Source organism: Talpa occidentalis, unplaced genomic scaffold, assembly GCF_014898055.3.
Source record: "Talpa occidentalis isolate TD23 unplaced genomic scaffold, MPIMG_talOcc4v2.1 talOcc4.6, whole genome shotgun sequence".
NCBI classification, from domain to species: domain Eukaryota; kingdom Metazoa; phylum Chordata; class Mammalia; order Eulipotyphla; family Talpidae; genus Talpa; species Talpa occidentalis.
The window spans coordinates 110,961,159-110,985,129 of NW_023604972.1; the positions used below are offsets into that span (position 1 = coordinate 110,961,159).

The following is a 23,971-nucleotide window of genomic DNA, read 5'->3' on the forward strand; positions in this document are numbered from 1 at the left end:
ATCTTGTCCTCCCTCTTTTGCTTGCACATAGAACTAGTTTCCTTATATGACCCTTTTGGGAGGGAAGGAAAGGTGGGAGGCAGCTTTCTGAGCCTCATTTCAGGGTATTTGATACGATTCCCCCCTTTTCATAGGTCTAAGTACCAGTGTGTACCTCTGGATTATCTCCTGGACTATTTGGTGATTAACACATCCTAGAACTATATTGTAAAATTTTCCCCCGTACGTGCAGTTTATATTTGGAGAGTTTCTTTTAATTTGCAAGTAAATTCATCATCAGTTCTTTGCCCTGTTGATCTTTTTGCCTTTGCTTCCGTACTGTCACTATCCTACAGAGTCTCGTCTAGCAAGTGACTGCTCCACCGCTGACTCCGTGAGCCGGTACACCACGGTCTGCACCCCCCACGCCCCAATTCCTGCAGGTCTTTGGAGAAACCACGAAGTGCCCGGTTGCTGTCCCCTCATTCTGGACTGACGACCATCAGCTATTACTCTCTTTTCCCGGGGCTTCCTCTCGTCCATCAATCTACTCCGTCGATTCACTCTTCTCCAGCTACTTAGGAAAGTGTCGAGCTGTCCCTTCTAAGTCTCCTCCGCGCGTCCCCCGCGCCCTACCTGACTGAGCGCTCGTCAGTCGGTCCTCAGCCCCCAGGCCGGCTCTGGGGCCTCGGCTGACTGGACGTGGGTCCGTCCCGCGCCCGCGTTTCCATCGCTGCCCGCTTCTCCGATTCGGCAGGAACTTTACCAGCCGGGAGGGGAAGGGCGGGTGCGCGCGGGTGCGGGTCCCCCAGCTCGCCGGGGGTGCGCGGCCGGGGGCGCGGGGCGCGGCGCGGCGCGGGGCGCGGGGCGGGGTGGGCGTGAGAGGGGCCGGGGGCGTCGCGGGCCGCCCTGCCCTATAAGGGGCCGAGCCGCCTCCGCCGCCGGGCGGGTGCCGGGCGGACCGCGGCGGCGGCTGCGATTGGCTCAGGCGCCCCATCCGGGGACTGGGCTCGGCGCTGCTCGTTCGCCCTAAAGGTACCAATATGGCGGAGGTGAGCAGGGAAACCGGGCAGGAGCGGCGGGCTGAGCGGGCGCCCGGCGGCTCCCCACAGTCCCTGGGCCGGCCTGGGGGATCCGGGGCCCCTCTCGCGGCCCCGCAGGGGGCGGCACGGCGGTGCGGGGGCCGCGGGGCGGCGACGGGCCGCGGCGGGGCCGGCCGGGGGGCGGGAGCGGGCGCGGGAGCGGTCTCCCTCCGGGACTAGGCCGCGGCGGCTTCGGCCCGGATCGGGCCGGGCGTCGGGCCGGACGGGGGCTGAGATCCGCGGCAGCGAGCCGGGACCCGAGGACGGCGTCGGGCCGTGCCCCCGGGCAGCTGACGCGGGCCGCCGGCGCCTCTGCGCCGCCTCCCGGGGCCGGGTGGGTGGAAACCGGCCGCCCCCCCCACCCCCCGCGGCCGTATTGCAAAGCGGGGCGCGGGCTGCGCCACTGCCCTGCGAGAGGAGTGTCCTGTGTCCCCGGCCCGCTGGATCCCGGCTGCGGCGCGAAGAATCCTCACGCTCCACTTTGCTCCGGACGCGGAGGCGAGCGGGATGCGCGGCCGCCTGGCTTCGCGGGAGGCGAGCGGGACTCCCCGTCCCGCAGCCCTGGAGGTGCAGGAGCCGCTGGGGAGTGCGGGGAGTTGACCAAGACCCTTGACCCTCTCTCCAGGGACTCCCGAGGCCCCGCTCTGCCCTGGGTCGGAGCAGGGAGCCCGGGCTGGCCAGCGGTCCTGGCCGTGTCCCCCGGGACTAGTGAGCTGGGGGGAGGGTGGTGGCGCAGCACGAACCCCTCGGCTGGTCCTCGCTGCAGCGGGGGGGCTCGCTGGAGGACCTGGGGAGGGACTGGACACCCTGGAAAGAACAGGCACCTTTGGGACTGAGGGGGGGGTGTCTTTGATCGCAGGAGAGAGGCTGGGGGCCTCGCGCGGTGGCTGGGGGCGAGTGTCCGCTTTCCTGCCTGCCCATGCGCGGGGCCCGAGGACAGCCTCGGAGTTGGAACTCCTGGGCCCCAAGGGGGTGAGCTGGGTGCTGGGAGAGCGAGTCCGTTTTAGGGAAGGGTGATGTGTTGCGAAGTGCTGTCTGGGCTGTGGAAGGCCGGGGAGGGGGGGATCTGGGGGCACCCCCGAGGTGCAGGGGCTGAGGGACCGATGCTGCGAGTCTAGTGCTCTGTTTGGCGTCTCCACTTTGTAACGCGCTGAGCTCCGAGGGGCGGTTTGGAGTTGCCTGGTAGACTCCGGGTTTCGTCCCGGGTCTGCGAGTCTGTACACTGGGGACCTGAGGAGGAAGGCGAGGCAGCCAAGAGGGGCCCGAAAGGGGCCGGGAACCATTGGAGCTGAGCTACGTCTTGTACTTTTGGCAGCTGCGGAGGAGCGCGGGGCTCCGCCTCTTCTGCGCCCTGTTGCCGGCGCTGCCTCTTCCCCGGGCTGCGCGATCTAACTGCACGTTTCTTCTCTCTCTCTCTCTCCCCTAGGCTTCTTTTGGAAGTTCGAGCCCAGGTTTGTCCTGTTTTCTTTGCTTTTCTGTGGGTTCCAGAGGGTATCGGGGGTCTGGAGGTCTGTTGCTAAAGGTTTTCCTCCCAAAATTTGTCCTGCGAGCTTTTCATTTCTTTTTAAGAGTTTCAGCGCACATTTGGTAATTAAGCTGTTGGAGGAAGGAACTATATTAAACTGTCCCTTTTCCCCTTGCACGTTGAAAAAATAGCGTGTTACAAAGCTGTTAACAAGTGTTCTTTGTCAGTAATGCCTTTAGCTCTCATACATCTTATTTTTTCTTCAAGCTTGAAACAGGTAAGCCCAAATCAGCTTTCCACTAACCATAGCAATTAAGTTAAGATTTTAATTTTGGTTTCTTATAGAAATCGACTTTATCAAAGTCTGGGTTGCTTCTATTAATTATTAATCATAATTCCCCATTTCCACTTGTTTTGTCTCATAAATTTTACATAATTGACAAAGATGTATACATTGTGTTAAAGTTGAAAAATGAAAGGTAAAGCTGCCTTAATAAAAATGAAAACAAAAACAGTTTCCAAGTTTGGCACAGAAAAGTGGTAGTACAGAATTTTTGAGGTGGGCCCCTTCTTGGCTGCCTCTTATCCCTCTCATAGTCTCATTTTACTATTGAGAATACTTTTAAATAACTCTGAGAGTCACCTACTTAATAGCAGAGCCTGGATGAGCTTCCAAGTCTTCCATTACATGTTGCCTTTGAGTGACAGTCCATTGCATATTACTTTATTATTATGTAAGGTATTATAAAATAACACCAAGTAGAAGAAATTTGTGGCTATTTTAAAAATAGCTGTCTACACCTTTACATTTAAAATATGTTTTAAGGTTTCTCTAATTTTGAATGAAACATTTCTTTGTTATAACTAGTTGACTTCAGGAAAACAGTATTTATTTATGTACATGATGCCAAACATCTGGATGATAATGGAATTTTTCCATTTTGCATCACTGTCTGCTTTTAAGAAGTGGTAATCTAAATAAAAAGCAAAAAGACTGGTTTTGGTCCTTAAGCAGACTTATAATCTGTTTTTAATCAATTACCCGATCTTCTAGAGAATTTTAGAGCTACATGAAATTCTTGAGGTCATCTAAGCCAACCCTATGTATTTACAAATGAAAAACTAGAGCTAGCTCCAGAAAGCTTAAAAAGACTTGCCTAGGTCTCAGAAAGCCAGGGACAAAGCCAAGGATAGACCCTCAGACCCTTCCATTTCTGATCCATGTTGAATACCTTCTACATTAAGGGTGAAACCTTCTGTGCAAGTGATAAGTATGTTACAGAAGGCAGAACTTTGCTCTCAAAGAGTCCTAATTTTGCCCTCAACAAGGTAGAATAGATAAATCATCCCTGACACCAACATGCAGAGGTATCCAGGAATCTCTCAAAAACAGAAATTTCTAATGGTGGATATTCTGCTTTTCAGTTATTGGATAACTATGTTCTTTTCTCTTTAAAAGTGATTCATACCATCTATAAACTTATTAGGTTTTAAGTGAACAGATAATACCTTTCAGCATTAAAAAATTCTGTACTATAAACCTAATGAATTTAAGTTTCATTGGAATTGTATTTTTAAGATTAATGATTAGAGCTCTTTGAACTCAGAATCAAAAACTTTGAAATTTTTGTCTGTTTTTTTTTTTTTTTTTTTTCCCTCCTGTGAAACATCTTTGGCTTAGTTCACTGTATTGGTAATGATCTCACAGCCCTTAATTGTTTGAAATTTTAAATATTTGAAAACAACTAAAAACAAATCCAGCTTTTTATGTTGCATATGCTTTCTTCCACATTTCCATTCCCCTATCCCAAAATTCTGATACTTATTTCCTTCCTTACTCTAAGAATCACTGATTTAATTAGATATTTTAATAAAACAAATGTTTACAATTTCATAGCTTTGATTTTTATTACCTTGGAATTATGAATCTTACTCATTTTGCCACTTGGTTTTTGGATTATCCTCTTGACTTCATATTTGCCATTAAAAAGCATTACGGCTTTATAAGCAAGATTGAATTAATATTGGTTAATTCAACTTGTAAAATGATACATCTTCTGAAAACTTTAGATATGATTTTCTGTATTTCTTTGTATAATTTTTAAGAACTTCATTAATCCAGAGTAATCCAGAGAAAGTATGCTCTGACAGTATGATGCATTATCTGATTAATGTTAAGGGACTTGAAATACCATTTAAGACATAAAAGTGCTATAGTGCTTTTAAAGACTGAATTGCTCTGTTGCTGTTTCACAGAAATTTGTTTTTGTTCCATAAACAGATTTCTGTTGTGTTTTGCACCTTTACTAGAGTGTTAAATTTAGGTAAAATTTATATTCTCTTCTCCCAAAGCATTTGGCCTGAGTGTATAACAGATTCCTGTCAAACTTTTCATTCATAATCCTTTTTTTTTTTTTTTTTTTTTTTTATATAGAGCATGCTTTATTTATTTGTTTGCTGGTTTGTTTGTTTGTTTTTTGTTTATACATGCACTGGGTACAGTCAGAAGCGCGGGAGGGCGAGAGAATTCACCAGAGCCAGAGCGGGGAGCAGAGCAGGCAGAAGGACCGAAGTACACTGCTGAGGGGAGCAGCGGGCGGCAGGAGAGGTCTGCGCGCCATGTGGGACCCTCCTCTGGTGGCCGGGGAGCAGCCGGGGATCGAACCGGCGCCGCAGAGGCCGCGCGCAGCTTCGCAACCCAGCGCTCAACCTCTGCGCCACCGGGGAGGCCCTCATTCATAATCCTTTTGACAGTTTTCTGTTGTTTTTAAACATAATGTATGTTAAACTAACTCATAAGTTTGACTTTTCTTTTAGAACACTTTTTCAGATCCACTCCATTTAAATCACTGTGCTGCTATTATAACTTGTGTTCTCATGAGCTATATTCCTTATAAAAGTGTTTGTAAATTACTCTGCCTCTTCAGAACATATGATCTCACTTTATAACCTGTAAAGGATATAGTAAATGCATTTTATAAAATTCACATATAAACATTAAAAGGAACCAGCAGAAGAACACAAATTATTTTCTTTTATAAGTAACCTGTGAATATGTAAAGTAATTCAGTTTGTTTCATTCCAGTTGGGTCTTTGTCTTCTGAGGATCATGATTTTGACCCCACTGCTGAGATGTTGGTCCATGACTATGATGACGAAAGAACTCTTGAAGAAGAGGAAATGATGGATGAGGGCAAAAACTTTAGCTCTGAAATTGAAGACTTAGAAAAGGTAAAGGAATTTTAGTATTTTAATGCAAATACAGTAAAGATTTTGAAATTCCATTGTAAATTACTATCTACCTGAAATGAAAATAGGATTGCATCTCTATGTTTGCAGAATGTTACTCATTTTTTTGGAGGGTACCTGAATAAATGAATTTTCATTTAATTTTCAAAATTGTATCTGTTAACCTAATTTTAAAATTTATACCAGCACAGTGAAGTGGGTACACCTGATCATCTACAGGTGAGCATATTGAGATATAGAGAACTGTGGATCCTAAACTTAGTTTTGAATCCATGCCTAGCCCTCTTCACATCATACATTATTGTACTGAATACCTGAACTTGAGTTTAACTGATCATTGAAGTAGATACAGGAGAAGCCTTTTCTTTCAAATAATTTATAATCTGGTAGAAAACTGTAATAAAAGTGAAAGAAAAACCTTTATCTTATTTTAAAATATGTTAGTAATATTCCAGTCTCAACCCCAGTTAGTTACCTTTTAAAGAATTGGCAGGAGTCCATGTAATTTTTAACATTTTAAACTGAAACCAATATAAAAATCAAATGAATTGGATTTTAAACACATATTTATACCAGGGCTATAGGGAAAGGCCTCCATAGGGGTCACCTTGAAAAAATGTCGGATTACATTTATCTATAAAGTAACCTTATTTGCAAATTTCTTGTCAGCCCAGAATAACAAAAGCTTTCAGGAATAATACTGAATAATAATAACCCTTATGAGTTTTCATACCTCTTTCTTGAAAACAAAACACATTCTTATATAATTTCCTCTCCTGTCTTTGTTAGGCTGGGGTAAGTTATTGCATTTCTTGCTTCATATTAATACATAATGAAGCAGAAAGCAGAATCTTCAGGGCCTAAACCCCAGGCTTTTCCTGTGAATCTTAAATTTTCTAAACACATCCATTCGACAAATCCAATATAGCTGCAGTTAGATTTATTCATTAAAATATATAATGTATAATATATATGTGTGTGTGTATGTACTTGTATGTTTACATACCTATACATTTATCTCCTGTGAAAGCCAAACAGATTTGGAAATAGAGCAGTAAAATCACTAAAATGAAATACTCAAGAAGAAAAGTTTTGCCTATTGCTCCTTTCAGGGGTAATGCTGAAATGTTGCCTGTTGATGAGACTAGATGAGAAAAGATAGTCAAGCGTGTCACACTCTGCCTTGGCTTTATTCAGGCAATTCCTTCTTACCTCTTAAGAGTGGGTAGCCTAGATAATCCAACTAGCATTGCCAATAGGCAAAGGGTTGTGGTAGTTCCTAGGATTGCAAAAATGAGCAATATGGCAATGTCCCTGAACTGTAGGAGCTACAGTCTAATATAGGGAGTCAAACAGAAAAAAGAGCTGTGGGAAAAAAGGTTTATGTATTTAGTGAAAGATGTTTGGCCTGGTGTGGAATAGACATATCTGTCCTGTAGTTTTTAAAACAGAACACTGCTGTGGGCATGAAGCAAAGGTCCCAGGTGGTCGCATAAATGCACCTTCCTTGATGAATTTGTATTAAAGATAGGTAGATGGCTGTCTAATTTCTGCATGACTTAAGAAAATGATTTAATTGTGCCAGATTGCATTTTAGCCATGCAAGTAGCTGCTTTGTTAGTGAGTGTGCGTAATCTGGTAGACATTTTTATATGCCAATGAAATTTTATTTTTTATTTTTATGTTTTATTCTTTTAGAAATTGTAGTAATAATTGCTTTGATCTATGTTTAGTGAGTTTTAAAAGGAAATTGGGAGACGTCTAGAGAAACAACAGCAAAAAGTTTCTTGCTTAACCATTCTTATAAATACCCAGTTCCTATTCCATAATTTTCGTTTTGTTTAGGAAATCTTTTTGTAACATTTATCACTGAATTTGCAGATTTGGAAAAATTATAGGCCTTTAATTATTTCAACTTCTCTGTACTGGGACAGTTTTATATTCTTGGAAATTGGGACAGGAAAATACAGGTGATTCCTAACAATTCTAGTGAAAACCTAAGAGCTGTGTATCTACTCAGAAGGCTGTGTATCTACTCACTCATTGAAAGAAGGACAAGAGGAGTGATTTCTAAGAGTGACTGCCCACTTCCTTTGAACTGTGATTCTTATCTGTAGTAAAAAAAGAAATTTAAATTTTTTTCTATACAATTTAAAATAATGTTAAATTCACTGAAACAGTAATTTAGGCATTGATACATGTTAATAGTTTTAGGGACTTGATGTTAATGTTCTTTTTCAAAAATTACAGTAAGTTTTTATATTCGTAGTAAATAGTAATAGTTTGGTGGTTACTTAATTTTAGTCATGTAGGTTATAGAAGGTAAGAGAGGTACAAAATCAGTTTTCTTACAGTAACACTTTGCTAAGTATAGAGAATAGTTTATGTGACTAGATTTTTGTTATTAAACATTAAAATAGGATTTATGTAACATCTCTGTGTATTTTCATTTTTTCATGTTACTGTTTCCTGAAAGGTTTTAACTTAATAGTCCTAGATTTGGGGCCTCCCCGGTGGCGCAGCGGTTGAGCGCTGGGTTGCGAAGCTGCCCGCAGCTTCTGCAGCACTGGTTCTATCCCCTGTTGCTCCCCGGCCACCGGAGGAGGGTCCCACGTGGCGTGCAGACCTCTCCTGCCGCCCGCTGCTCCCCTCAGCAGTGTGCTTCCGTCCTTCTGCCTGCTCTGCTCCCCGCTCTGGCTCTGGTGAATTCTCTCACCCTCCTGCGCTTCTGACTGTACCCAGTGCTTGTATTAAAAAAAAAAAAAAAGTCCTAGATTTGGAGCTATAACTTTTTAAAAAGTTTTTAACATTTCTGCTTTTATTAATATGTCAATTTTTCTCTTAATGTTTTTTGTCCAGTGAGAAAGTAGAAATCAGCTTTTTTGCCACTTAGACTTTGCTATAGTTTTCCTTAAAAGCATTTAAAAAAGTTGTGTGTATATTTTCTTGCAACCTTTATTTTAAGATAATCAGAGAGGTATTATATTGAAATTGATCTGTACTCCCCTTAGATAATTTCAGCTATGTTAGATGAGTATTAGCTTACTTCCTTGACTCAGAGACCTTGTTGATTGTAAGATATAGCATAGATTCAGAAATAGGTGGTGGCAGGAAGGAACATTGCTATGTGAAGTCTGTACTTTGGGAATGGGATGCATCCTGATTTCTGATCGGTAAGAATTTGTGTCATAGGGTCAAGGAAATTATGGCATTTTTTCTATTTACAGATGAGGAATTGGAGGTGAGAAGACTTAGGTGATTTGCTACAGTATTAGCGAGTCCTCTGCCTCTAAATCTTTTCCTGATATAAGCCTTTCAACTTATACAGCAGTTTATTTGTAAGTGTGACTAGATTTAAATGTGTCCCTTAAAATGTATGTAGGTTCAACAAAATACCTGAAAAAAAAAAAGAAGAGAAAAATCCTCATACCTGGATAACATGTTGGGTCTAACAAGTTCTTGTAGTCACAAGAGAGCTCAGAGATTTTGAGATTTGCTAATTCAGAATTTGATAAATTTTGAAAAAAAATTATTTTGTGCTTCAAAGAACTAAGTCTTATTGATAGGGTCTAATAGAAAGTTTATTTGTGAAGTGCTTTAAGACTTAGTTCACTGTTCCCAGTTTTGCTTTAAAATTTTTAGTACAGATAATTTGTGTTTCAGCACCTAGCTCCAATTTGGCTCATCCCTTGAATGTGTTCATGAAGTTTCCATTAAATTAGTTACCTTCTCTCTCAATAGATTATCATGTTTATATCTTTATGGAAAAAGTAAGGTTTTCATGAGTGACTACATGGAACCTCCTATTCACATCACACATACAAACTTAACTTTTATACTAATTCTTTCTTTCCTTCCTGTCCCAAAAGTGTTTGCCACATGCCAGACTAACTCGTAGATTTCATCCCTTCTGCCTCAATTTATTCTATTTATTTTATGTCTGCATGGAATCCTACCTCATATTTGGTAGACATTCTCTCTTGATCCTGTTTGCCCTTAATCATTGTTCCTTTGTGGTATGTATTTTTTCTTTTCCCATTCATTCCTTTGACTTTCCTTCTACCAACAGGTTCTAATGTCACCAATAATTCCTCATTGACAAAATATTCACATTTGTCTTTATCTTGCTTGAGTGCTCTTTGATATTTTCTTTTTTTTTTTTTTTGGAAATCTCTCCACCAAACCACCAGTGCTCATATACCCATTTACTTCCTTTCTCTACCTCCTCTACCATTTTCTCTATTCCCACTGGTAACCATTATCTTCTTTTTGCTGAGTTTAATTTTATTCCTTCTACTATCCTTGTATGATTGTTTTTTGGGGGTATCTGTATTCTGCTGATGAGTGAAACCATCTGAAATCTTTCCCTTTTTGACTGATTTCACTCAGCACAGCACAATCACCTTCAGCTCCATCCAGTTCTGTACCAAATGCCACCATTTCATTTTCACAGCTGTCTAATATTCCACTGAGTGTGTAATCCACACTTTCTCTATCCATTCACCTGTTGAAGGACACTTTGGTTCTATAACTTGGCACTTGTGAACAGTGTAATAGGTGTAGATTGATAAATTTTTATGTGTTAGTTTTCATGTTATTTGGATAAATTCCTAATAGAGGTTTTGCTGGGTCACAGAATTTCCATTTTTATTTTCTGGAGAAGTCTCCATACTGTTTTTTCTACAAGAAAAAGGATATATCAGATTGCATTCTACAAGGATATATCAGATTGCATTCCTACCTGTAGTGGATGAGCATTCCTTTTTCACTGTAACTCCCCAACACTTATTAATGCTTTTTGATATTTGACCAAGGACCATCCCTGGGTTCTCTATACTCACTTCTTCTTTAACTTAAAACAGTCTGCTTTCTCTTAGTTGTATGTCTGGTGCCTTTCTCTGTTGTATTTTTGGCTTTTCTTTACTTGTCCACGTATTATGTGATGGTTTTCCCAGCGTTCTGGCTTTTGTCTTCTCACTTTGTCTTTCTGGATATCATGTAAGCCCACTGCTTCATCTTTCACCTTAAATCATCTTCTACTATCCCACCCTCAATTGTGTCTCATAAGGGAGCAATAACTATTTAACCTCAGGCGAGAAAGTCTGTTTAGATTCTTTTGTCACTTTTATTCACTTCATTAAGTAAATTAATCAGATTCTTTTAATTTTGTTTGGATAGCTCCTACTTTAGTTCAAGCTCTCATTCTTCTCCTCCTATAATGCTATTTCCAAAATATGCTGGTATGTGGTAATATTCAATCATAAAAATTTTCCAGACTTAGCCTGTTGCCTGTAGGATAGTGTATCTTAAACTTTTTCTAATAAAGCATAGATCCTCTTCTCTTTGCTCTTTAGCCTCTCCCTGAGTGAACTCATCAACTCCTGTGGCTTTAAATATCATCTAGATGCTAATGAATGCCAGATTTGTATCTTTAGCCCAGCTTGATCCTCTGAGCTCCAGGCCTCTGGCCAACTTGACTATTCTACTTGGATGTGACATAGTTCTCTCAGACTTAACTTGTGTCTTCTGCAAAACTCTTAATTTTTTCCTGCAACATTTTTTTCTTCCTTTAGTCTCTTCTTTTTCAGTGAAAGTTACTATCACTTAGGCAGTTGATCAAATAGAAATTTAAGGCATCATTCTTTCCTCTTCCTTTCATTCCCATGTCCAGTAAGCCTCTTTAATTCCACTTAAAACAGTATCTCATCTGTTCACTTCTTTCCATGTCTGTGTCACTACCTTAACTCAGTGTGAGGCTTCTAAGTAGTTTCCCTGCTTCATTTTCCCCATTTCCTTACAGTTTTCCTCATGTAGCTGCCTAGTATTTAAGAAGCAAAAAAGTGCTATCACTCCTTTTTATAATTCTCCAGTGGCTTCCTTCTCTTTGCCCTGTTACTAAAGTCCAAGTTCTTTCCCTGTGAGGCCTTTTGTGATGTGCTTCCATCTCTCTTTCCAATCTCCTTCATTCTTTTCACCATGCTCTGGCTGTTGGATGAGTGGGAAACCACCTGAGTGTGTCATTTTCTTTGCTTAGAATACTCTTCATGGGATTGATTTCTTCTCAGGCCTTGGGACTGAGCTTACGACAACTTGCTGTCTTCCCAACTGTGAACCTATGAAAATTGGTATCCCGTATTATTCTGTATCTCAGGATCCTATTTATTTTCTTTACAGTCATCATAATTGGTGGTTCTAAACTTGTGTATTATCAATATCCCTGTAGATTGTAAAACTAGAGAAGGGCAAAACCTGTGTTTCATACCAGCACACTGTCCTAGCACACAGTCACAATCAGTGTTGCTAATGACGGGCCTTGTTCATCTGTCAGACACCCTTGTCATAATTCTTTGACCCCTTCCCAGTACCATTATTCCTGGAGTATTTAGGTCATTCTCTCTTATCCACCAATTCATACATAGCACCAGTTAGAGAATTTATTATTGCAGCCATCACATTATAACTATTAACTTACCTTCGCCCCCCCCCCCGAGACTGAACTTGAGAAGACCTTGTTTTTCAAGACATTCCATTTCCATAGCCATAGTTGGTAGACCTTCTCACAATACTAAGAACCCAGTTAATGCTGTATTGATGGGAAGGTGGCTGATCATTGTATGAAGAATAAACATTCCCATCTCACCAGCTCATGGAGGGAATTTGAAACTGTGAGGTTTCTACTGTTTGGTGTTTGACAAAGACTGCAACCCAATCTGTTTTATGTTATAACCAGCATGAGCCAAAGGGAATGGACTCTGTAAGAAGCAGAACTAGGGAGACTCTAAATTAGGTTTGGGGCACTTTCAAAGGGTTCTTTGGTTTGGAAGAGGAAGAATTCATGAGATTTCCCTCTGGCATGTCCATTCTGACTATCCAACTCAATTTGTGTGACTTCATGCTCCCCGAGTGACTTTTTACTGATTTCAGTTCCAGTCTGGAAGGATTTCATGAGTGACCAAATTGATATAATCATTACAATAGTGTATATATCCTACTGCAGATTTATAAGTTAGCAATCTGTCATATGCCCTATTCTAAATTCATTTAGCATGACTTTGTTTTGATCAGGCATGGTAAAAAAATTTATCTTGAAAGGTGAAGGCCAGTCTTTAGACCTTCTACCCTCATGCCCCCAGCTGTGTCCCCTGTGAGCCCTGGAGGGCAGCTAGCCACCTGGCTCTCTTGCTGTCATCACTGACTCCTTTCAGCTCCCTTTGTGATCAGCTGTGGGCATGTTTTACACTCTCTGCTTTAGTATTTTCATGCTGTTTATTTCCTGACTTACATATTTTGTCCTAAAGAGAAAACTAAACCAATAAGCAAGCTTTACAAATGAGTCTCTTAATAGTCTGGCATACACATTAAAGCTATTTAACAAATCAACTAGTCTGTGGATCTATTGCTTTGAAGTTATTTATTTGAATATATATTAGTAGTTAATTAAAATATTTTTAAAAGGAAGTACAAGTACATTCATTCTTAGATGACTTGGGGAGGGTCAGTGACTGGGTGAATCTGTGTGGCATAGCATAGGTTTTTATAACACAGCAACCCTGTAGGCAGAGTTTGCAATATAGCCAGTAAGGAAACTGGCAGCCTGGGATTTAAAACCACAACTAAGCCTTAGTTTTCTTAACTGTAAGATGATGGTATTAATATAAACTTAATTAGATGGTTTTGGGGAAAAAAATCTAAAACAAAAAGTATAGATTATATATACGGTAGTTGGAATTAAAAAGGACAGTTGCATTTTTTTTTTTAAAGATTTATTTATTTATGCATATAAGAACTGGGGGTACAGATAGTTGGAGGAGGGTGAGAGGATTCACCAGAGATGGAGTGGGGAACAGAAACAGGCAGATTGACTGAAATACACTGCTGAGGGGAGCAGCGGGTGAGACAGGAGAGGTCTGCTGCGCCATAAGGGTAGCTCCTTGGCCAGGGATTGAACTCGTGCTGCAGTGGCTGTGGATAGCTTCATAGGTTGCATCCTAACCCGTTGTGCCACCAGGGAGGCCCCGACAGTTGCATTTTGAACATTAATATATAAATTTTCTTTTGTGTTAGCAAATGTTCAGCTAAGGCTTTCTATCAGGTATCTTTTAATTAACATGAAGAATAAACCAAGTGATCAACTGTTATTTGCAAGGAAATGAGCTGAAATTACATAAAATCATTGATTAATTGGAAATTTGTTCAAGACAATTCTTTATACTAATGTGGAAGCTTTAAAAAAGATCTGTACTAAGGCAGGTACTTGAGTTTTTTAAAAAAGCAAAATGATGCTAGAAAATAAAAGCCGTTAGTTGTTAGGCTTTTTGTTAGTGTTCTAATAATGACGCTAGGTTTTTGATTCTATTTTCTGACAGTGGTACAAAAAGAACTAAAATTTGACTTTAATTTTGTACTGCTGTTTTGATAATGTGTTTTATGAACATTACAGGTATCACAATTTTCTGCAGTTTCATATTGTGACATTTTTTGAGTTCATGTTTGTGCCCTGGTTTGAATAGGAAGGAAATATGCCTCTGGAAGATTTACTGGCATTCTATGGCTATGAAACTACAATTCCAGCGGTTGCAAATTCCAGTGCAAATAGCTCCCCAAGTGAACTTGCAGATGAACTACCAGATATGACACTAGACAAAGTAAGTACAAACATTAAAAGAAAAATTCCAGATCCATTACCATGACTGTTTTTATTCAAGTTTCCTTAATTTAAATTTAAAGCATTTCGTAATTCAGAAATGAGAACATCTTTACTGACCCATTGTACCTATAATTTTGGTGATTAATTTAAATATTGTCTGGCTTTGATCACACTACCTTAAAGTGAAAGTAGTTTAAATTACTTTACATGTTTATATTTCTCCCATAATTTAAAGTTTTCTATATAAGCATCATATCTAAACTTATATTTTGCCCTAATTTGTTTTGATCCTATGAACATGAATGCATGGATTGATGAAACTTTCAGATAGTCTGGCTTAGGTATGGCATGGTTGGAGAGATAGTTTTCTTAAGTTTTTGGAGTGAAAGAGACCACAGCAGCCAACATTTCCATGATATATATCTCAAACACAGGCCTAGTATCTGATGAGAAAATTCTCACAGACATGATATCTGCTAACAGATACCTGGAGCATTTTCCTTACCTTTCAGATCTCAAGCAGGGAGAGCAGTCCACATCTTGGAACCCTTTCCTATGAGTTGTTCCCACTGATTAGTCAGATGTGTTATTAATGTAGCACAATCCTTATTAACTATAGTCATTCAGCGAATATTGAGTGCCTAGCCTACTGTGTGCCAGGCACCAGGATGACTATATATTTCAAAATTAAGGTTGTTTCTTTTAATGTTTATTACTGTTCTGAGCTATTCATTAACTGGACTGTAAATGATTGGAAAAGGGGTATTTTTCTTGTTTTATTCATGTTGGCAGAAAGTGAATTTAATTGTTGACCATTTAGAAGTAAGATTATTTTTGTTGTAAATTCACTAAAAGTTAACCTGCAGCTTCATTTCTGCATACCCACAAATAGGCAAATTGTTTATTAAATTATGGGTGTAAAATAACATTATTATTAAATATTATATTGTTATTAAATGTTATTAAATATGTACATGAAATACGTTATAAAATTTCTCAAAACTAAGGTGATTTCAACCAGTTTTTAATTACATCCTCATATAATATGTTTATAAAGAATGTTACAACTTTTTTAAATGGGTGAGAGGTAACCATTTCTAAACTCCCACACTATACTCCGATTCTTACAGGAAGAAATAGCAAAAGATCTATTATCTGGTGATGATGAAGAAACTCAGTCTTCTGCAGATGATCTGACACCATCTGTGACTTCCCATGAAACTTCTGATTTCTTCCCTAGGCCTTTACGATGTAAGAAACCTAATCAATGATGGATTGATAGCAGCTTTGATACTCTAACTTTGTATACATTTTATCTTAGTAGTTTATGTCAGAATATTCTGTCTTAACTGAAATAAAGTGCTAAACTGAATAAAATTATAACTTTTTTGGGATTAGAGGTAAACTGATAATGCTGTCTTAAAAGTAAACCAGTTGTTCCATTTTGGTTTTGTTTTCTTTCCCAAGATTCATCTGCTACTATGGTAACCAGTCTTAGTTCATCCATGAAATTCTATAGGCATTTTTTAGATGTCTGTTAGCTAGCCCTTGTTGTTCTTGTTTTGAAAACTATCAGTTACTCAAAAAGTATTTTTTTAATTTTAGTGATATACGGAATAATCCTTTCCTTTTAGTTCTTGGTATATCCCTTAATGTATATCAGTAATATTTAAAAAGTACTTGAAGTACTTTCTTATGTGCAATCTTGTTTATTTCTTAGATATTTTTATTGTAGAACAGTTTAGTTAGCAAGTTCAAATAAACAAAATGTGTGTTCAAAAACATCATTTTGATGGACCCAATGTCCAGGTTTTTGTGTATCTCATTCTGGATTAGTGTAATCAGAACTCCAGTGTTTTGCATTCTTTTTAAGGTGACTCTATTGGTTTTCTTTTTGTCTCCCCAAATTTTGACTATATACCAAGTAATTATAATACTATATACTTGTTTAGTGTTTTTAATGTCTTGTTATGACTAATGTTAAAATGTGGTAGTTGTATAAGAGGTTTCATATATTTGTGCTGATCTCATTTATTCAATACTTTTTTATAAACTATCATGTGCCAACCACTGTTCTAAATACTGCAAAAAAGTAGGCAGTATTTCAACCTTTTGTTGATTTTCCTCTTTTAAGCAAATACTACATGTGATGGGGATAAGGAATCAGAAGTTGAAGATGTTGAAACAGACAGTGGTAACTCACCTGAAGATTTAAGGAAGGTAAGTTGATTTACCATCATCACTTGGTAGACTATGTGGACTGAAGTAGCTTTTAAAGGCATCTCTGAATTAATTTAGGATAATTTTGTTGTTGCAAGATGAATTTCTTTTGACTTGAACCTGATTAATGAGTTTTGGAACTCTTCTTATATTAATTTTTGTACTAATTTGTTTTAACTTCTAAATTTTCCTGTAGGAAATAATGATTGGTTTGCAGTATCAGGCAGAGATTCCCCCTTATCTTGGAGAATACGATGGTAATGAGAAAGGTATGGAGGGGTTTTGATTTTGATAATATTTTGATAATATTTGATAATACCCAAATATCCCTTAATATATATGTTTAAATATCTGATTATTTACCAACCTTGGTAGTGTAAAGATAGTTTTGGAGTCAGGGAAGATTCCAGATTCAAAACATTTAGGCATGACTTAGGAAAATTGTCCCATACATGTTTCTTAGGTAGTATGCTAGGTGTTTATCTGTTGAAGTAGTGGAGAGCCTCTTCAGGTGCAGCTGTTTGGACAACATCCTGCTCTAGTAGAAGTGGGTAGAATTCTATCACTTTAAATAATGAGAATGTTAGGAATATAGTTCTCTTGGAAAGAAAACTTTTGAGGAGAAAGAAGTTCTTCTGCCCTAACCCTGAAAGAGTAGGTGGTAGAATATATGACATCTGCTTTTTTTATGCTATAGTAAATCAGTTTTCAATCACATTTTTGGTAGATTCCAGCTATGATTGGTTCTGAAAATATGGAGGGGGTAAAGTGGTGGGAAATTAAAATGCAGTTTTACCTTCCTAGCTGAATTTGGGAACCAAGTAGGTTTGACACATCGATATTTAACCTTTCACTGAAGAGTTGATTCATCCCTGTGAAGTCATTAGGGCGAAAGCAGCGCAGTGACCCAACACTTATCAGGTTATCCCTCATTTAAAGGATGTGAAAATTGGCTGCCTTGGGTTCATTAGCTTTGCCAGCCCCTATCAACACAGTTTTCCTAAACAGCTTTCAAAGCAATGTGAGACAGTTTTCCCAGGGAAGCAAATGGTAGTTGATCACCCTCTGATGTCCTAGCCTCTCTTCCTTCACATGCAGATGTCATACATACTTTTGTAGCCAAACATAACATAGGTAATGTTCTCTCTGTTTTATACATTCAGGAGGAATATTTTATCTTCTCTATCTTTTGAAGGGTAAAGCCAGACTTTTTTTAAATCTATTTCAGTTTTGACCAAAGAGTAAAGTAACTGGTTTTAGAAACTTACTCAGAATTGACTCTGACTGCTTCACAGGCATACCTTTCCTGATCCCTCCCTGGGAATGATAATTCCGGCCTTAATTCAGTTGTGAAAATAAAGCACCATAGTCTCTGGTGCCTAGCGAGCTTTCAATTAATTTTTATTACCTATATTTATTATGTACTTGCAATAGATTCCATTTGAAGCAGTAAGATATATACTTGGACAATATATATTATTTTATTGTATAGTAGAATCTTTGTGCACAGCAACAGCATGTGTGTTAATGTATGCCCCTTGTTTTAGTGACATTTTGCTTATCAATTTATTAGTCTTTTTAAGCAATAATGGAAAATTTATTTATGTTTCTCATTTCCAGTTTTGATTATCTTGCTTCCTGTTTTAAATAAAAAATAACCTTTGGGGGTATCGATAAAAAAAATGCCTTAGCTTTTTCACTATTCTATTTTTATTTTTGTTGACAGTTTTTATCCTCTAGACATTCCATGGTACCATTTAGGGAGTTCAAGAGAAAACTCCAATGAGGTTATTAAAGATTTTACACAGGTTATTTTTACCCCCTCATTAGAAGATCGTAAGATGCCATTCTGACTTTTTACAGTAGATTTTACTGCAATACTACCAATAAAGTTACCTGCTCTAGACTGGGGCATTTGGCCCTTAATAAAGTTAAAAAATTTTTTTAAACTTCTAATGAAAGGCTCAATTTTCCAGGCAATTAAATTTTTGATATCCTCAAAGTAAGTTACTTGTTCCAGTTGTGTGTACCTATCAAGGAAGAAGAACAGTTTATATACATCTTTGAGTGTGCATATTATTTTTAATGTGCTAATGGGATTTTCTTTATCAGTGTATGAAAATGAAGACCAATTACTCTGGCGTCCTGGTGTGGTTTTAGAAAGCAAAGTTAAGGAGTACCTTGTTGAGACCTCATTAAGAACTGGAAATGCAAAAATAATGGATAGGATTTCTGCAGGAACTCACACAAGGGACAATGAACAGGTACATTTAAACTTAAGTTGAAACAGCAGCTAACTACTAGTATCTTCTTATATTCAAGTATTTTTTGGATGTCTCTTTTTCTGATAGATTTTCAAACCTTGGGAAATACTAAAATAATTCCTAAGATTTAACAGTGACCACTTTATGTTTTTTCATATATTTTCTTCTGATCTTTTTTCTATACATATTTTACTTTAGATTCCACTTTATATCATTTTAATCATTTAGTCTTATTTTTCTTTGCCATTAGATTTTTTTAATACCTCATTCTTACTGACTATATTCCATCCTGTAGTTGTAATATCACTTAAACATTCTGTGTGGTTGAATTTTTAGATTTTACAATAGAAGTATCTTTTTTAATAATTCCTGAGCTTCGTTTAGGAAGTGGTTAAAAGGTGTAATGTCTATTAAAGTTGTATAAATTATTTTATGAGAATTTGTTAAGCCCTCCATTCCTGTAATGCAGAACACTCTCCTGATTGTGTGTGGGATGGGACTGGAAATAATAACTGTGAAGAGTGTTTTGAATATCCCTAGTTTTGCCCCCTGACGTCATTTTGCCCCCTTGTATCTTTTCACTATGTATCGTTAGCCTAGGTGATCCTGACTACTGAGTACTGAGAGATAGGTGGACTCAAACTTGAGTTCCCTAGTGACATAGAGAAGTCATACTGAACTTCAAAATAACTTTGTTAGCTGCCAGAAAGAAATTCTGTCTAGTTTTTCTATGGATATTCCTGTTAAAAATTATAAGTTAATTTTGGAAGAAATAATACCTTTAAACATTAAATCTCCCACTCCTAGAATATGATGTGAGCATCCACTTTTTTTTACTTTTGTAAAAATTATTGAAAATTTTTTAACAGCATATGCACCTAACAAATTTTACTTCTTTTTTTCTTTTTTAAAGATTTATTTTATGCATACAAAAACTGGGATACAGGCCAGAGGTGTGGGGGGGTGAGAGGATTCATCAGAGACAGAGTGGGGAACAGAACAGGCAGATCGACTGAAATAATACACTGCTGAGAGGGGCAGCGGGCGAGTCAGGAGAGGTCTGCTGCGCCATGTGGTGGCTCCCTGGGCAGGGATCGAGCTCATGCTGCATAGCTGCAGATAGCTTCATAGGTTGCATCTTTTTTTTTTTTTTTAAAAAAGATGTATTTATTTATACAAGCATTGGGTACAGTCAGAAGTGCGGGAGGGTGAGCCAGAGTGGGGAACAGAGCAGGCAGACTGATGAAATACACTGCTGAGGGGAGCAGTGGGCACTGCAGGAGAGGTCTGTGCGCCATGTGGGACCCTCGCCAGGGGCCGGGGATCGAACCGGCGCTGCAGAGGCTGCAGGCGGCTTCACAGCCCAGTGCTCAGCCGCTGCACCATGAGGGGAGGCCCCATAGGTTGCGTCTTAATGCCTTGAGCCACCAGGGAGGCCCACAAATTTTATTTCTTGTTATCTTTTATATGTGTATATGTACTAATGCTATTGTAAATAGGATCTCTGTTATTCAACATGTTGATTTAGAGAAATGTCAATTTTTTTTTAAGTTATTGAAACTTTAATGATTTTTTTAGTTATTTCTCTTAGGTTTTCTAATCATGAAGTTAATAATTATACCTTTTCCCTTTCCTTACCATTACTGTATCTCTTATTCCTGCTATATGTCTTACTGTGTTAGCCATAACTCTCAAGAGACATTTGATACTAATAAGTGCTTTTAGGCTTCACTTGCTTGAAGGTAAAACATCTCTAAGGTTTTTACATTAAGAATAATTACAGGGTTGGGCCTCCCCGGTGGCGCAGCCATTGAGCGCTGGGTTGCGAAGCTGCCCGAAGCCTCTACAGCGCCGGTTTGATACCCTGCCGCCGGGCGAGGGTCCCACGTGGCGTGCAGACCTCTCCTGCCACCCGCTGCTCCCCTCAGCAGTGTACTTAATCACCCTGCCTGTTCTGCTCTCCGCTCTGGCTTTGGTGAATTTTTTCACCCTCCCTTGCCTCTGACTGTACCCAGTGCTTGTATAAATAAATAAATCTTTAAAAAAAAAAAAAAAGAATAATTACAGGGTCTACCTGGTGACGCAAGGGGTTAAGACATTATGAAGCTGTCCACAGCCACTGCAGCACGAGTTTGATACCCAGCCAGGGAGCTGCCCACATGACGCAGCAGAACTCTCCTGACTCGCCCGCTGTTCCCCTCAGCAGTGTATTTCAGTCGATCTGCCTCTTCTGTTCCCCACTCTGTCTCTGATGAATCCTCTCACCACCCACACCTCTGGCCTGTACCCCAGTTCTTGTATGCATAAATAAATAAATCTTAAAAAAAAAAAAGAATTCCAGCCCTTGGTTAGATATAGGCTATCTTTATTATAATAAAGCAATATCTAGTATAACTATTGTAGTTTTTGTCTTTTTAGGGTTAGAAATGGATACTGATTATCAGATTTTTTTAAACAACTGTTGAGATTATTATTATTTTTTTAAAGAGTTATTTATTTATGCATACAAGAGCTGGGGTATGGGCCAGAGATGTGGTGGGTGACAGGATTCACCAGAGACAGAGTGGGGAACAGAACAGGCAGACTGACTGAAATACACTGCTGAGGGGAGTAGTGGGTGAGACAGGAAAGGTCTGCTGCGCCATGTGGGATGCTCCCTGGCTGGCCAGGGATTGAAATCGTGCTGCAGAAGCTGTGGATTGCTTCATAGTACGGTGCTTAACCCCTTGTGCCACCAGGGAGGCCCCCTGTTGAGATTACTTTTAATGTGTTGATTATTAACCCCTTGATGTATTAATAGGTTTACTGATACTGATAGTCCTTGCCTTTTTTGAAACTTATTTGGGAAGGTAGATTATTATTTATGAACTCAAAGCTCTGTTTGCTATTTAGTATATTCATAATCCCAAACAGATTTAGTTGGGATAAATTCTAATTAAAAGAAAAAGACATCTTTCATAGTAGATGGAGTTAACTGAGAACATAACTGAGACCATTATAAACCCCAGTCATTAAAGAACCTGTTCTATCCTAAGTCTGTTACTATATCCCTTTCATTAAAACTCTGAAAGGCAAGGAGTATATGTTAACAAAATATTGCAATAATATTTCCCAGCTAGAAAAAGAATCCTTTAAAATAAGAGTATTCCCCAACTCAGAAGGCCTGGCAGTAAATAAATAGTCAAGAAAAATCCTGGTAGACGTCTTTTGAGAGGTAGAGTGAAAATGAATGAACTCATAGGATACGTTCCAGACTGAATTTCTGGGCAAACATACCGTCAACTTTCCTGAAATTAGAGAGCATTTCAACTGTTTGTCAGAACTCTTAGAGTAGCATATTTCTTTGTTAAAATGCTGTTACTAAGCATGAAATATCAGTGATTTTTTTGAAATAGATTTTTCCCTCTCTTTTAGGCATTATATGAACTTCTGAAGTGTAACCACAATATAAAGGAAGCAATTGAAAGGTATTGCTGCAATGGAAAGGCATCTCAAGGTAAGAAACACTTAGGGTCAAGAGAGGGAAGTGATAGGGGATGGTCATTTGGGGATTGGAATAAGCAAAGTATCATAAAGGACAAAGTAATCCTATAGCATTTTTGTAAGATGTGTATTCATAGCAAATAATTTTTTCCTTTTCTTGCCCTCTATTTTTAGACGTACCAGAGATTGTTCAAATACAAATTAGTTACCCCCCTGTCACCTCCACTTTCTTGAAGAAATAGTTACAGAACAAAGCAGACCCCAGAGATGACAATATATCCAAAGTAATTAACAAGAATGATTTTATGATTTCATTGGAAAAAAAAGTTGTTTTTTTCTTTTTTTTTAAAAATCAGACAGGAAATAAAAAGGATATTAAAGATTAAAAAAAAGAAATGTATAATCCATTGCATTTATTGCAAGAAGTATATTTTTAGTAATCATGTGATAATATTTTTGCAATGCTTAGGTTTTGTATGTGTCAAGAAAAATAATCATTTCATTTTTTAAAATCATACAAATGTATTGCATGCACTGTTGGCTTTCATTAAGTATATGTACAGTAAAATAGTTGTTAGTCATATTACATAAATGCCCGGGGCTTATAGATTGAAGTAGGCTGTTGAAATGTTTTCTTGTAAAAGCTGCTTTGAAAAATTATTTTAAACTTGCAAAACTATAAAAAATTAAGTGCTGGTTTCTTCTTTAGTTAGGATTACTTTTCACCTTTATGGTGAACTGTGAAATGGCTTTGGGGATCTGACCCTCAGTGTCAAATGGATTGAGGTACTTCAGGTGTCCTCTGCCCCAAGCAAATTTGAATGTTAACATCTTCCAGGAAGTTTTGTTAGTTCCTAACGAAGGAACTTAGGTTTTATTGTAAGACCAAAATCAAGTATTTTCTCCCATAAAGAAATAACCTTATTTCTCTAATTAAAAAACGTGGTCATTGTTTTATTTAAAAAAAAAAATCAGAAAAACATTGAACATAAATTATAAAATAAAAACATTAAATTTATATTAACCCCCCCACCCCCATTCGGAGAAAAGAAAACTAGTGTCTATATTTTGGTATTCTAGATTTTTCAGTAAGATTTAGGATATGCATATTTTTGATAATTCTTACTGAAATTTCCTACATACAGAATTCTTTTGTGTGTATGTATGTTTATGATGACCTTTTATAGGGAAAACAAACAAAATAAATCAGTAATTCATATAAACGTTTTGAGGCCACTGAATTTTTTTTTTTTAATTTCTTTAGAAGGAATGACTGCGTGGACAGAAGAAGAATGCCGGAGCTTTGAACATGCACTTATGCTTTTTGGAAAGGATTTTCATCTCATACAGAAGAATAAGGTAAGCTAGGCAACATAGTTTGGACAAATTGATTAGTAGTTACAATGAATATAAGCCACTAATTTATAAGTTAATTGGGTAAAAAAGAAAGTAACAACTTGCCCTGCTTCTAGCATTTCTAGTATTGCTCTAAACATGATTGGGACTTGCTCCCTATGCCAGCCTGCTGATGGGATAACTCATGATATAGTCATATATCGTTTGACATATGCAGATATCATAC

At 38.7% G+C, this 23,971-nt stretch overlaps 1 protein-coding gene and 1 long non-coding RNA gene across 2 annotated transcripts in view; one reads left to right on the forward strand and one right to left on the reverse strand.

Annotated features, from left to right (window-relative positions):
• Positions 1 to 739, reverse strand: part of LOC129144746 (uncharacterized) — a 54,959-nt gene extending 54,220 nt beyond the window's left edge. Inside the window, exon 1 of the long non-coding RNA XR_008549274.1 lies at positions 616 to 739. This is a non-coding gene — a long non-coding RNA (uncharacterized LOC129144746). The remainder of the gene's footprint in view (positions 1 to 615) is intronic.
• A 235-nt stretch (positions 740 to 974) lies between these two features.
• Positions 975 to 23,971, forward strand: part of MIER3 (MIER family member 3) — a 30,810-nt gene continuing 7,813 nt past the window's right edge. The window contains exons 1-10 of the mRNA XM_037529072.2: positions 975 to 1,031; positions 2,488 to 2,512; positions 5,612 to 5,757; positions 14,286 to 14,420; positions 15,553 to 15,673; positions 16,557 to 16,642; positions 16,839 to 16,911; positions 18,755 to 18,906; positions 22,321 to 22,402; positions 23,654 to 23,748. Of these exons, the coding sequence (XP_037384969.1) occupies positions 1,023 to 1,031; positions 2,488 to 2,512; positions 5,612 to 5,757; positions 14,286 to 14,420; positions 15,553 to 15,673; positions 16,557 to 16,642; positions 16,839 to 16,911; positions 18,755 to 18,906; positions 22,321 to 22,402; positions 23,654 to 23,748 (924 nt within the window). The 5' untranslated portion in view covers positions 975 to 1,022. The remainder of the gene's footprint in view (positions 1,032 to 2,487; positions 2,513 to 5,611; positions 5,758 to 14,285; positions 14,421 to 15,552; positions 15,674 to 16,556; positions 16,643 to 16,838; positions 16,912 to 18,754; positions 18,907 to 22,320; positions 22,403 to 23,653; positions 23,749 to 23,971) is intronic.